The sequence below is a fragment of the Ambystoma mexicanum genome, chromosome 5p (assembly GCF_040938575.1).
Source record: "Ambystoma mexicanum isolate Mex_15411 chromosome 5p, UKY_AmexF1_1, whole genome shotgun sequence".
In the NCBI taxonomy this organism is placed as follows: domain Eukaryota; kingdom Metazoa; phylum Chordata; class Amphibia; order Caudata; family Ambystomatidae; genus Ambystoma; species Ambystoma mexicanum.
The window spans coordinates 845,165,897-845,181,285 of record NC_090930.1 but is presented as its reverse complement, the minus strand read 5'-3'; the positions used below and the strand labels follow the sequence as shown (position 1 = coordinate 845,181,285).

Genomic DNA, 15,389 nt, shown 5'->3' with positions numbered 1-15,389 from the left:
TGTTGCGTGTTAATGAAGTGGACCAGCTCAGTTCCACCCACCTGTGAGTCTTGGCTGGATGCAATGACCTAGTGTAGTGATGTTGAACGTGACTATTGTGCCATGGTTACTTTGGTTGCTAGACCCCGGCATGTGTGGGGACCATTCCGCTCTTTTCTCCTTGCGCAGTTACATGACATGTCACTGGCTGAAGATCCTAATCCGGTTGATCATGCTGTAGATGCATAGGGTTGTATACAGATTACCCGCCCTGGAGGGGAGGTACTGCTGATTGTTTTCCTGGATTTATTGTGTGCTGCGTTACCGCCAAACCCCCAGCACTATTAGCGCCAGATCACGGAATTGGTGGAACGGTAAATTACCATTCCCCATTGAGCCCAATGGGGAATTTTCAGCACTACTACCGTCGGTGGTATTAGCACGGCGGTAATAGCACCGAAAATCAGCAAAATCGCATCAGATTTGCCCCAGCTCAGAGCTGGCAGTAAATCCTGCCAAACCCTTGATTTGGCAGACCATTAAATGGAGCGGTAATAGCGTTACTGCCGCATTTAAGGGTTACCGCCAAACTCGTAATGAGGCCCTACGTGTTTTGTACTAGGTAGGCCCGATTCATGGAATTCTTTGCGCGTAAAATCGTGAACTTGCGCATCAAACTTCGTGCAAAACACTGCTCGTCTATTCATGGAACCGACTACGTGGGGCAAATCCGTGGCCTGTGTAGGGGCCGGAATAGGGGGCGGAACACGCAAAATGGGGAAAAACAAGCCAGAAAGTGGGCGTTATGAGGGACGGATCATAGGCAGCCCATAGCACGCCCACAAACGTGCATGACAAAGCGTATTCATGGATGTGACCGTGCAACCTCTCGCAAGCGAAATGTCCATGCAGTTCCATCGAAATCTCTGCCACCCGGAAGCAGGCGTATGGTTTTGCGTGGAGGAATCGGAACTCTGGAAGTGAGTTTGCTTGTCGGATTTAGGGGTGTGTGCACACAGATGGAGTTCCGATCATATTTAGGGGTGCGCGTATGCAGCGTAGCGGGATGCAGGGATTGTTTACGGGGGTTCGCACACAGGAGGCATAGGGGGATACATGGAATGCACATGGAACATGAATGTGCACACATGTGCACATGGAGCCACTGCCATCAGCACAATCAGAGTGAGACACACTGCATCAAGGACAAAGGATGTATATGACATGATATGACATCTCATCAAGACTGCCCTCGTACACAAGTGGCTCAGAATGCAACCAAGCAAATGGAGGGGTACAAGGGAGAAAAGGAAATGAAAACAACGATCATACTGGGCACAGTGACATTGAGAACACGCAAGTACACGGAGAAGGGATGAAGGGCTGAAGACACTGGAAGAGGGAGAAGTGGAACGTGCCAAACAGAGGAGACCAAAAAATGAAAATGAAGTCCAATGATAGAATAGGCATTCAAAAGCTGGTAGTGCAGCCAGCAAGTGGCAAGTGCAAGATCATTTGGATAGGGAAAATCTGATGGGTGCAGAAGAAGAGTGGGGGGCTGTATGGGTACACGTACAGGACCCATTGCAATGGGAGGCCTGAAGGCAGTGCAGCAGGGAGGCAGGGTGAGCAGGTACCTGGGCCCGAAGGACAGAGGGTGTCCAGGTGCACAGTGCCAAGAGAGGAAACTGTTCAGCTGGGGAGAAGAGGGGCTAATGCAGGAGCAAATAGGAAGGTCTTGAGGTGCTTCTGGAAGCAGAGATGTTGCTCCTCAAGTTTCAATGTGGCAGGTAGGCTGTTCCAAAGGGAGGTCCCAGCCATAGACACAGCTCTGCCCCCAGCTTGTTTCTTCGATAAACGACTGACCCGGAAGGAGTGTGAGGTGGAGGAGCAAACACTTTAACCAAAAGACAAGTGAATGAAAACTGAGCAAAATGGCACTCCACAAGTTAAAACAGTAGGAAGGAAGAGGTGTTGATGCACCTAAATCTTCTAAACCCATTTCTCATTGAAAACTAATCTAGTGAGAGCATATCTAACAAATCAACCAGAGTCAATAGGCCTGAGCCAGAGTCAGTGGTTCAGGACCAAGAGCTTAGGAGCAAAAATGTTCTTGTAGCTGCAGTCAAGTCTTTATTAGAAAACCTTTGAAGAGGTAGATGCAAGGCGAAAGACAATGTTAAGAGAGAGGGTGGCCATCCCCACAAGTAGTTAAAGGATTTAAAACACCTTTAGGGCTACCACGGAGAAAGGGCGGCCTGGCGGAACAATGCACCTTAAATGTGGAGAGGTGGCTCCTGCGGTGGCGGTTGTTCCTGGTAGTTCCTGCAGTTTGAGGGGGAGAGGAAGAGAATCTCTCGTCGTGGAGGAAGGTTCGAGTCGCTGCACTACCCAGGGATGAAACCAGCCACGGTGCTGCCAAACAAAGTTTAAAAGGTACGCTCCTTTTAATCGTGGTCTGGGTCGATAGCTGCCTGGCTATCCGGTCTTCAAGTGCGGGGCACTGTCGAGTCGACCAAGGCAGGCTGAGGATGCGATAGGTGAACTGGTTGACCCCACCAGCTCAAGGGAAGGACGCTCCTCCGCTGAAGATCTCCTCTCATCGTGTGAAAGAAAAGTAGTGAGACGATCCGCAGGGCTTCACCAGTGGTGTAGATGCTGAAGATGTCTCTGGCTTCTCTTCCCTTCGGTTCTGTAGTTCCAGTGGCGACGTCTTTCTCTTCCAGTCCTCAGGACCCTGCTTTTATGCAGAAAGAGACCCATTCATACAGCATACAGCCTAGCTGTCACTCACACAGTGGAGTGGTCATCTTGGCGGGAGACCCTCCAGCCTATCAGGTTAGAGTGCGACCTGAGTTGCGGTGGCAACTCTGTCCAGGGGTTCTACTCCCCCTCCCAAACAACAGACCCACCCCAGACTCAGTGGCGCCGAAAGGAGGGCTTCTTGGCAGAAGCCCGCCAAAAGGACGAACAAAGGATCCCCGACCTGGGTTAGGAAAATGGAGTAAGACTCGAGAAGAACAAGTTACTTCTTACCTTGTAACTTTCTTTCGATGGGATGTTCCTCCGACGTATTCCTTATCTTAGATATCTCTTTCCAGCTTTGCTGGCCTCGGAAATTTTTTCTCTCTAGAGGGCGCTGCGCGTCGACGTCCGCCGAGTCGATGTTCCTCGACAGCCGCCGTATCGATGTCGATGTCATCCTGCCTATAAAGGCCGCGCACAGCGTCCGTTGCTCAGTTCCGTTTTGTAGCCCACAATAATTCTTTCTGGACTAGACTAATCACCCTGAAGGAGCGTAAGCTGCAACAACAAGGGAAGTAGTACTGCGGGGATGGATGGGAAGGTCGATAAGGAATACGTCGGAGGAACATCCCATCAAAAGAACGTTACAAGGTAAAAAGTAACTTGTTCTTTGAAGGGATTGTGTCCTCCGACGTATTCCTTATCTTAGATAGGCTCCCATAGCAGTATTCTGTTATTGGAGGTGGGAGTACTGACTTCATGCTTCCTCTTATTGATGAATAGAGTGCAATACTGCCCTTCCAAACCTAGTCTCTTGACTGGAGGAGGAATCCAAGTTGTAAAACCGTGCGAAGGTATGGACGGACGACCATGTGGCAGCCGCACATATGTCTCTAACCGGCACTCTTCTTTTGAGGGCCGATGAAGCTGCGATACCTCTGGTCGAATGAGCCCTAAGATTTTGAGGGGGCTCTTTTCCTGCCAGTTTATAACATTCCAAAATGGCTAAAATGATCCATCTGGAAATGGTCTGCTTAGTTATCGGTAACCCCAGCTTGTGACCTGCATAGTCTACAAACAGCTGGTCTGCTTGTCTTATCCTAGCCAGTCTACTAATGTAAAAACTTAAAGCCCTTCTTGGGTCCAGCCTGTGTAACCTCTCTTCCTCTTTCCCCGGATGGGGAGGAGGATAGAAAGATGGAAGGGTAATCTTCTGTGTGATATGAAATTCAGAAACCACCTTTGGGAGGAAATTAGGCTTCACTTGCAGAACAACTTTGTCTTTGTGAAAGATTGTATGAGGGGGTTTACAAGAAAGAGCTTGTAACTCGCTCACCCTTCTAGCAGATGTAAGTGCTAATAATAAAACAGTCTTAAGGGTAAGAAACCTTAACGAACAAGAGTGGAGTGGTTTGAAAGGTGTGCCCATCAGGAAAGTTAGGACTAAATTTAAATCCCAAAGGGGAACCTGGAATGGTCTTGGGGGATAAACGTTAGTTAACCCCTTCAGAAACTGTATTACCAAGGGTAACTTGAAATAGGATGGTTCTTCCGCAGTGCGCTTAAAGATGGATAGCGCTGCGAGATAGCCCTTGATGGTGCCAACTTGAAGGCCTGAATTCGCTAAATAAAGTAGGAAGGACAAAACCATTGGTGTACCACATGAAAAGGGATCGATATTCTTATCCCTACACCAGCTGTAAAATCTGTTCCAACGGCAGCGGTATAAAGATTTTGTTGCTGGCCTTCTTGCCGAAAGCAACACCTCCATAACATCATCAGGGAGGTCCCAATCCTTGTACCTCAGCCTTTCAGAAGCCAAGCGTGAAGGTTGAGGGTTTTTATGTCTGGATGGAGAACCTGACCTCCCTTCTGTGAGAGCAGATTCTCTCTGAGTGGAAGTCGAATTGGAGGGCAGATGGACAAGTCTAGAAGGTCCGGGTACCACGTTCTCCTGGCCCAATCCGGGGCAATTAGCATCATGGTTTTCTGGAATCTTCTCAACCTCCTGATCATTTGAGGAATGACAGGGACCGGTGTAAACGCGTATAGGAGCGGAAACTCCCAGTCCACTATGAACGCGTCTCCTAGAGCTCCTCTCGGGGGAAATTCCCTTGAACAGAACAGATCGCACTTCCTGTTGACACTGGTGGCGAACAGATCCACCTGAGGGGTTCCCCAAAGGGCGAAGATCTCTTGAAGGACTTCCTGAGCTAGTTCCCACTCGTGGGAGACTGTACTCTGCCTGCTCAGAGCATCCGCTGTCAAGTTCTTCTCTCCGGCTAGGTGAACTGCCGATAGAGAGATTCCTGCTTGGATTGCCCAAAACCAGAGCTGCATCGCCTCTCTGCACAGAGGTAGTGATCCTACGCCTCCTCTTTTGTTGAGGTAATGCATGGCCACTGTGTTGTCCGTCATTATCAGGACATTCTTTCCTTGTACAGATGGCAGAAAAGCCTTCAGCGCAAGTCTGATGGCCCTCAGCTCTAACAGGTTGATATGTAGTCTGGACTCCGATGGAGACCAACGACCGCTGATGGTCAAGTCGTTGGCGTGGGCTCCCCACCCCGTGAGTGAGGCATCCGTGACTACTGTTATCTCCGGCCAGGGTTGCCAAAACTGCTCTCCTTTCAGAATGTTCTCCTGACAGGCCCACCACTGAAGGTCTCAAGCCACCCTGTCAGGAACCTGAAGAAGATCTGTCATTCTCCCTGAGAATTGTGACCACTGAGTTCTCAGTGCCCACTGGAGGGATCTCATTCTCAGGCGAGCCTCTGGTACTAGGAAAATGCAGGATGCCATGAGGCCTAGCAACCTCAAAAAGTCGAAGGCTGGGAGACGTTGGGCATTTTGAAACTTGGTAACCATCTGTAGAATATCTTGAGCCCTCACCTCTGGTGGCGAGGCTTTTCCCAGGGAAGTGTCCAGGATTGCTCCGATGAACTGGAGTCTCTGCGATGGTATCATTTGTGACTTCTTTAAATTGAGGGAGAAGCCCAGTCTGTGAAGGGAGTGGCAAACATGATCTAGCTGGATCTGAGCTTGTTCCGAAGATACAGCTCTGATCAACCAATCGTCCAGGTAGGGGTAGATGTGAATCCCTTCCCTCCTTAGACTTGCAGCCACTACTGACATTAACTTGGTGAAGACCCTCAGGGCGGAGGTCAGCCCAAATGGCAGCACCCAAAATTGATAATGAGAGTTGCCAATTGCGAACCTCAGGTATTTCCTGTGTTTGAGATGGATTGGCACATGGAAATAAGCGTCCTGAAGGTCCAGAGATACCAACCAGTCCTGGAACTGAAGGGCCTGAAGGATCTGAGAAAGAGTTACCATCTTGAATTTGTCTTTCCTGAGGAATTTGTTCAATTCTCGCAAGTCCAAGATGGGTCTCAGTCCTCCGTCTTTCTTTGGAATGAGAAAGTAAGGGGAGTATCAGCCCTTGTTCCTCTCCGCTACAGGTACCGGTTCTATGGCACCTTTCTCTAGCCGGTCTAAAATTTCCTGCAAGAGGAGCGGGTCTGGAGCTTTTTGAGAGCTGATCCCCGGTGGATGACTCTGAGGTATGCGTAGGAGAGGCAGGCAGTAACCTTGTGCGACTGTCTCCAATGCCCAAGCATCTGAAGTGATAGCCTGCCATTCCGCCAGATGTTGAGTTAACCTGCCTCCTACAGGTGTCTTGTGAGGGAAGTCCTCAGAGTGGTTTTGGGGCGGCTGATGCAGATGTCAATGGTAAAGAGGCACCTGCTGTTGCTGCGGCTTTTGAATATCTACCCCGTCCACTTCGGGTGGTTCCTCTTTGTCCCCTTTGAGCCGGTCGTCCTCTACCTCTTCCGAATGAGGAGTAGAAGCGAAAGGACTTGCCTCTCGCAGAGGTTCCTGTGGGACGAAAAGGTGTCTGACGGATTGCAGTGCCTAGGGATTTTGCTCCTGCCTTTGATGTTTGCAGTTTTTCTAAACTGTCATCCGCCTTTTTCCCAAACAAAGAAGAGCCATCAAATGGCGTGTTCAAGAGCCTGGCTTGCACATCTGGGGCAAAACCAGACTTTCTCAACCAAGCAAATCTCCTGGTTGTTGTACTTGCCGCCATTGCTCTGCTGATACTGTCAGCCCAATCAATGCCCGTCTGGAGGGATTCGCACATAGCATCTTTACCGTCCTTTATGATATTTAGGAACGCCTCCCTTTCTTCTCCCTCCGGGATGCAGTCAGCCGCTGTAGAAGCACACTCCCAAAGTGTATGGCTAAATCTAGCAAGGGTGCAAGTAGCATTAATAGATTTTAACGCCATGATACATGCCGAAAAGACTTTCTTCCCCATAGCATATTTTTTATCATCCCTGTCCTGTGGGACGGTAGGATAAGCTGTCTTGATGTCAGTAGAAGATGCTGCCTGTACCACCAGACTTTCTGGGGATGGGTGTTTGGACAAAAACTCCGGGTCTGCAGAAGATACCCTGTATTTAGTAGACAGTTTTTTATTTACTGCCGGGACGACATCTGGGGTTTCCCAGTTCGTCATGATTTTCCTATGAAGAGCTTTATGAAAAGGTACTACAGGATCCTCCTGTGGACCTTTGTCAAGAATATGCGTGAGGTCATCCTGTTGGAAAGCCTGTGAAGGTGTTTACCACCCCATAAATTCTGTGATCCTGGCCATTAAGGCTCTATAAGGGGTTTCAGCATGCTCCCCCGGGTCTGGGCCAGCGAACTCCACCTCTGAGGAAGTGTCTAAACCATTTGCCCCATGTAAGGAATCCTGGAGTTCCTTCAATCTGCATTCCTCTGAGGATAACTCCTCTTGAACTGGGGTTGCAGATCCCTGCAACTGAAATGTCTCTTCTTGGTCAGATAGTTCTCCCTCTTCCATAATTGAGCACATTGTTCTCAATTGGTCTGAACTCACAAAGGGTGTGAAACCCATCTCCAAGGCACAGGGTGCCAAACTTGTTGTAATCGGCCTCGAAAACGTTGATGTCGTCGACGCCGACGTCGAAGGCTTCAAACGTGGCGTCGAAAACAAAGGCGGAGGCCTCGAGGTCCTCGATAGAATTGGAATTCTGCTTGAGGATGTCGACAATCTCGACGACATCGTCATCGAAGACCTGGGAATAGCCACTGGGTGCGCCGCAACCGTGACTTTCCTTGGCGTCGACGCCAGTGTTGAGGATGGCGTCGAGTCGACAGACCCGTGTGTCGAAGGTCCCTTCGACAACGGTGTCGAAGACACCGACCTCAGCGTCGACGGAACCTTCGTCGACGGCGTCGACGGAACCTTCGAAGAAGGCTTCGAGGTCTTTGCTTTACTCAAGGGTTCGTGACGCACTCGAGAAGCTTCCTTCGCCGGGTACTGCGACTCGCAGCGTTTTGGACCTTCGGGTCTTTCGACCAGAGCATCGCTCTCGGCAGTCTTCGAGGGGGTCGAGGCCGCTTTCTCGAAGACGCTCATCATATTTTTTCGGAATTCCTCCCATTCAGCCCGGGAACTATGTTTCGTGGGGAAAGGGATTCTCTTAGGTGAAACAGAGGAAGAGGAGGACGAAGAAGGGGATCTTCGGCGTCTCCTTTTTGAGTGATTCGATCTCGAGGAGGGATGGGACCCGCTTCGAGACCTGGAGCGCGAATGGTGACGAGGAGACGAATGTCTCAACTTTGTCGAGGATGAAGAAGCTTTAGAAGTCTTATCTTTTTCCAGCTTCCCCCTACGCTCCTTCAGGGCCTTAGCTGTCATGGACATACAGTCCTCGCACTCCGAACAATGGTGTTCAGCTCCCAAACACCACAGACAGACTCTGTGAGGGTCAGTCAGCGACAACTTTTTTCCACAGTCTTGGCATTTTTTAAAGCCGGACCGAGGGGTCGTCGGCTCAGACGAGGAAGCCATCGAGTATGGATCGAATATCTCGAGGAAATAGGAATAATTCTCTACGAAGCTGAGCAACCATATTCCGAGGCACTGTGTAAGCGTGGAAAAACGGAACTGAGCAACGGACGCTGCGCGTGGCCTTTATAGGCAGGATGACGTCGACGTCGATACGGCAGCTGTCGAGGGACATCGACTCGGCGGACGTCGACGCGCAGCGCCCTCTAGAGAGAAAATATTTCCGAGGCCAGCAAAGCTGGAAAGAGATATCTAAGATAAGGAATACGTCGGAGGACACAATCCCTTCGAAAGAAGTTTTGTCAAAGTTCTGGCAAATAAAACCTACCGGAGTAAAATAGACCGGCGGTATGTTAGAGGCTGTCAGTAAAAGTGGTAGCCTCGAACAATGGGAAATTCCCATAGAGAAATATTTGCGGTTGAATATAAAAGGTAGTAACCACTGCCACCAGCCAGAAACTTTGTAGACGGGGGACTTTAAGGTACCCTCTCGAAAATGAACATAGGGGAAAAACTATTAACCCCTCCCAGTACTTCCATATTAAGATGGGGTGTACTGGTTAAGTTCATAAAAATCGACTAGTAAAGTCAATGGGGACTTTACATGCCCTGGGAGACAGTAGTCAGTCCCAGGGTATGGAGTCTATGTTTGGGGGTCGCTACGACACCCCTGTGTCACGGCACAGAGGGTGCTGTGTGACACATGTGCATAAAGATGGTTCCTATGGGTGAGAGAAAAGATCCCATAGGCATTAAACACAAAAATAGCCTAGAACACTTATAGCAAAAATGCCTAAGAGTGGGAAAAAGAGTCTCACTCTTAGCAGGTAAAAAGAAACAAACCCTTCAAATCCAGCAAAGCTGCTGGGGGACTCTACAGGTAAGGATAATTAGCCATGAAATGAGAATTCTCCCTAACACTCGCCCCTCCCCGCCCCCTCAGACTAAGGGACAGGAGGATCTAATCCACTCCTGGATGAGTCTCATACCTCTAGTCGGTTAAAAACATCCTAGAGAGACCATCAGCATTTTGGTGGTGACAACCTGACCTGTGCTCAATGGTAAAATCAAACCCTTGGAGGCAGATTGACCATCTTAGCAGTTTTGGGTTTTCCCCTTTCATTTGCATCAACCATCTCAAGGGTTGGTGGTCTGTTTGAATGGTGAAAGTAGATCCATAGATGTATGGTCTAAACTTCTTCAAAGCCCACACAATGGCAAAACATTCTCTCTCAATAGTTGCCCACCTTGTTTCAGGTTCCTTCAGTTTCCTACTGATGAAGCAAATGGGGTGTTCCCTACCTTTCTCATCCAGTTGACTGAGTACTGCACCTATTCCTATATTGGAAGCATCTGTCTGTACAATGAAGGGTTGGTGGTAGTCAGGAGCTCTGAGAACTGGAGCTTGACAAAGGGCTTTCTTTAGGCTTTCAAAGGCCTGATTGCACTCCTCATTCCATTTGACCTTTTTAGGGAATTTAGGAGAAGAGATTACATTCAGTGGAGAAGCTATGGACCCATAGCTCTCAATGAAATTCCTGTAATACCCATTGAGGCCTAGGAGTTTGAGTAGAAGTGGTTGTCCAATTTTGCACAGCTTCAATCTTGCTGAGCAAAGGCCTTATTTCACCACCTCCTACCTCATGCCCAAGGTAGACCACTTTACTCTGACCAATTTGACCTTTGCTTGCCTTTATGGTCCGATGGGCCTGATGCAGAGCCTGCAAAACATATCCTAGGTGGTCAACATGTTCTTTCCAAGTAGGGCTGAACACTGCAATGTCATCCAAGTATGCCACGCAGAAGTCCTCCATCCCATTCAGAACCTGATTAACCATCCTTTGGAATGTAGCAGGTGCATTCTTTAATCCAAAAGGCATAACCTTAAACTGGTATAAGCCAACTGGGGTGGAGAATGCAGTAGCATGGTCAGTCAGGGCTATTTGCCAATAGCCTGACGTGAGATCAAATGTGCTGAGGAACTTGGCTGAACCAAGTCTATCCACCAGCTCATCTGTCCTCCTTGGCAAATGATGGGCATCAGTTTTAGTGACTGCATTTAGAGCTCTATAGTCCACACAGAATCTCAACTCCTTGGATCCTGCCTTTGGCACTAACACAACTGGGCTAGACCATGGACTAGTAGAGGGCTCTATTACCCCGATGTCAAGCATCTTGTTGACCTCTCCTTTGATGTGGGTTCTTACATTTTCTGACATCCTGTAGCCCCTGCTTTTGACAGGTAGACAGTCGCCAGTTTGGATATCATGTTGGCCCCAAGGGGTCAAACCTGGTGTCAGTGAGAACAGGGGGGCAAATTGATTTAACAAAAGTTTGCACTCCTCCTGTTGCTCAGGTGTCAGATTAGAAGAGAGATTGACTCCAATTTTCTCATCTAAAGGTTTGCCTTGGAGGAGGTCAGGCAGAGGTTCACTCTCCTCCTCCTCTTGAGCTGAAGCTAGAAGCAAAGCTCCCAGTTCTGGTCTCGAGACATAAGCTTTTAGACGGTTGATGTGAAAGACTCTTGGAGCCTCCTTAGGATTGCCTAAGTCCACCAGATAGTTCATCTCTCCAAGTTTTCCCACAACCTTGAAGGGTCCCATCCATTTGTCCTGCAAGGCCCTCTGCCTTGTTGGTACCATAACAAGAACTAGCTGGCCTTGAGCGAACTCAACCATGTTGGCCTTCTGGTCATGCCAATGCTTGACCAGAGCCTGACCTGCTTTCAAGTTTTCACTTGCTTCAGCCATCATGTGTGACATTCTCCTCCGGAGTCCTATCACATAGTCAGTGACTCTGACTGGTGTGGGGCAAGGAACACTCTACAACCCATCCTTGATCAGGGTCAATGGACCTCTAACCGGATGGCCATAGAGAAGTTCAAAGGGACTGTAACCCACTCCCTCCTGAGGGATTTCTCTATATGCAAAGAGAAGGCACTTTTTCTTAAGGGGGTCTTCTAAAGCTCCTATCATGCTCTTCATGGTTCTATTAAACCTTTCTACCAATCCATTTGTCTGAGGGTGGTATGCTGTTGAGAACCTGTAGGTAACTCTGCAGTTTTTCCACATGGCCTTCATGTAGTGGGACATAAAATGTGACCCCCTGTTGGATATTACCTCCTTAGGAAACCAAACCCTGGTAAAAAATAAATACCAAGGAGGGCCTTAGCTACAGCCTGAGCTGTAACAGTCCCCATAGGAATTGCTTCAGGGAACCTAGTAGCATGGTCTACTACAAGTATAAACCTGTTGCCTGAAGAAGCTGGAGGATCAAGGGGACCAACAATGTCGATTCCTACCCTCTCAAATGGTACTCCCACCACAGGGAGAGGCACTAGAGTTGCCACGTTCTTGGAGCCACTTTTACCAGAGGTTTGGCAAGTGTGGCAACTCTTGCAATACTTATCGACCTCAGCCCCCATTTTAGGCCAATAAAAGTAGAGAGGGAGCCTTTCCTTGGTCTTCTTGAACCTCAAGTGACCAGCCAAAGGTATCTCATGGGCTAGTTGCAAGAATTGGAGTCTGTTTGCTTGGGGCACTACAAGCCTTTTGTTGTCCCCAGGAGTTGACTCTGTTGGTCCACTATAGAAGAGGCCATCTTCCCAGTGTAACCTATACTTCCCAGGCTCTTGCCCTTCAAGTTGAGAAGCTGCCTGGTGGCGAAGACCTTCCAGAGTTGGACATTCTCTTTGTCCCTTAATGAAGTCTGCCCTTTGGGGTCCACCTTCTGCCAGTAACGACCGCAGCTCTGGATGGTCCACAGGGTCAAGATCTCCAATGAGTTCCTGGCCTCCTACTAGATCTGAGTCCTCAGGCTCTAGTTCAACCACACAGGGTTGTACCTCACTCTCAGCCTTAGCTGGAGGAGGATTCACAGGTGTGATTTTTGATAACCTAGGAGATTTCCTGGTTGGCAGCACTGGAGTGCTTTCTGCTGGTTTCTTTTTGGAAGCCTTGGGTCTCCCCTTTGCTTCTGATTGTTTAGAGATAGCAGTAAGTAACTCCAGTGGAGTAGGAGTGATTTATTTGTCTATCATCTCCTCAGGAGAGCCCCTCAAGGTCCTCTCCCTTGCAGGTCTGGTAAGCTTCTGTAATCTCTTTCTATGAGGTCTGGGAGTACTGGATACTACTCCCAGGTCTTTCAAATCATTGCCCAACAGCACCCTTCCTGGTACTTCAGATTGTACACTCACAGGTATCCTGACAGTAATTTCATTGCACTGGATGAGAGCTGGTAATTGGGGAAGCATCTGCACAGGCCCTCCAGCTAACTTGGTGAGGCGTTTGGGTGCCTTAGCAACATCCTCCAGCTTGAAAAAAGATGTGTCCACCACAGTTATGCTGGCCCCAGTGTCTCTAATGGCAGGAGTCTCCTGGCCGTTGGCTAGGACACTGTCTTTATAATACTCTTTAGTATTAGGAGGGATAGAATTATACACATCTAAATTCTGTTGTTCCCACAATCTAAGAGATACTAAAGATACACTAGCTGAGACTCCAAGGGGATCATCAGCTAGTAGTTGAAAGTTTCCACTGACCATATGTACTTCCTCCTCTGGAGCAAAGGCTAAGGAGACAGTGTGGACCCCTGAAGGTTTACCCTTACATCTGGGATCCCCATTCACATGGTCAGTTGAGCCACAAACATAACATTTTCCAAATGTCTTTATGAATGGTGGCTTGGTCTGACCTCCTTCTGGTCTGGGACCAGAAGGTAAACTAGCCTGACTAGGTTTCCCTGGTAGCTTACCCTTAGAAATGTGTTTGTGGCCCTCTTTGGAATTGCAATTATTTGAATTATCTTTGTTGTCTTTCTTTGGCTGCTTTCCCTCATACTTTTTCTGAGTTACCCCTGAATCCTTTTCAGTAGCCCTGTTGGAAACCCACAAGTCAGCAGCCTTAGCCAGTTTCTTAGAATCTAACTCTTTTGAATCAGCTAAGTGATGTCTGAGCTCTGGAGAGCAGGCATCATAGATAAACTCCATCATAACAAGATTTCTCATTCCTTCATAAGTGTTAACTATATAACCCTTAACCCATCCCTCTAAGTTCTTCAAACACTCATTCACCCAAGTAGCCCAAGGGGTACTATCATGATTTCTGAGCTTCCTAAACCTCTTAAGGTACTGGGAAGGAGTTTTCCCAAATCTAGCTATTAAAGCTAGCTTTACACATTCAAAATCTTTTCTCTCCTCCTCCCCCAACTCCATTACCACATCAGATGCAACAGGGGGGAGCCTAGAGAATAACCAGGGGATCGACTGATCACCTGTGATATCCTGGAGCCCATGATTATATTCAAACATAGCAAGCCAATCTAATACATCCAACTTAAGTTCATACATACCCACAATCTCTTTAGGCACCCGGGGTCTTTTTGGACTGGAAGATCTAGAGGATTCGGGGAGAGAAGCATTTTCCAAAGACAATTTCTTCATCTCAAGCTCATGGTTGAGCTCCATTTCTTTGAGCCTTAGTTCTTGGTGTCTATGTTCAGTTTGGGCACTAATTCTTTTGAATTCAAGTTCAAGTCTCATTTCTTCTAGGGAGATACATTCAGGACTTAATGTGGGACCTGGCAAGGGTCCAGTAGCTACAGGTTGAGGCCCTTGAGCAGGCAGAGGACCAGAGGGGGTAACATAGTTATCCTCCTCTTCCTCATCTGCCTCAACAATAACATCTTCAACATTATCCTCATTACTGTTTGCCAAATTTGCTGGGGTAGTGGGCACTACAGCACCACTATCCAGACTTTGTTTCTCTAACAGTCTATCAATAATTTCTTGTTTCTAGCCTTTGACAGGAAGACCTTTCTGTCTACACAGATCCCTTAAATAATCAGCAGTATTAGTAAGGAGGGTCTTGTGCCATGTTGAAATCCCCTTTGTCAAGACCACATGTATGTTCTTGATCTCTCAATTGTTTTGCTTTGTTCGGTTGTGTTTCCTGCACAGCTTGGAATGGGTATTAGCCTACTTGTTTGAAAAATATTTGACCTTTTGACCGAATTTTTTGATCGTTTACTTGGTTGAAATTCGGTTACATTTAATTAAATATATATAGGGGTGTGGTAATTCCGACCAAAATAAATTCTGTCAGATGTGAAAAGGTCAAATATTTACGTCCAAGTAGACCTAAACCCTTGGAACGTCTAGCAGAGTAAAGCATCAGACTCTTCAATTCCACCAAAAGCCTATCCAAGGGTAGCTCAGTACAATTAATTCACATTTACATATGAGTTATTGGGAACAGGTGGTTGTAGGAGTTTGAAGAGATTGTGTTAAGTCTTTGTCATCTCCCCCCCTTCTACTGTCTAATTGACTTCTGTACGTAGAGACAAAACAATGCTTAACAATATCGTAATACTTCTACTGTCATAATCTTCTGAACTATGAAATTACCTTGTCATATGTGTTATAAGAAGTGAGAAAATCTCGTTTTCCTCTTGATCAAGGTAAAATAAACGTGCTTGATCTTCTGTAAGCAGTAATTCCTTTTGCAAAGCAATCTGAAAGCCACCTTCGATAATCTTTTCCAGAACAGCATCTGCGGTAGAAACATGTACTTTGTATAGCAAACAGCAGTATTTACATGTAGAAAAACAAGCACATTAAAATATAGCTTAATTTAATATTTTGATTAATAATTACTTTAAACTGCTGATTGACATGCCCAAAATGGTAAGCACCTTGTTGTCAACAAGGTCATTCCATAGCAGAAGCTCAAGCTAAAAATACATAAGACTTTAGTAAGTGATGTATGAAGCACATGTTTTAAGAAAC

General features: G+C 47.5%; 1 protein-coding gene across 1 annotated transcript in view; it reads right to left on the bottom strand.

The window, feature by feature from the left end:
* Positions 1–15,389, bottom strand: part of NME8 (NME/NM23 family member 8) — a 2,398,321-nt gene that overhangs the window by 1,012,814 nt on the left and 1,370,118 nt on the right. Inside the window, exon 13 of the mRNA XM_069613833.1 lies at positions 15,009–15,153. Coding sequence (XP_069469934.1) covers positions 15,009–15,153 — 145 coding nt within the window. The remainder of the gene's footprint in view (positions 1–15,008; positions 15,154–15,389) is intronic.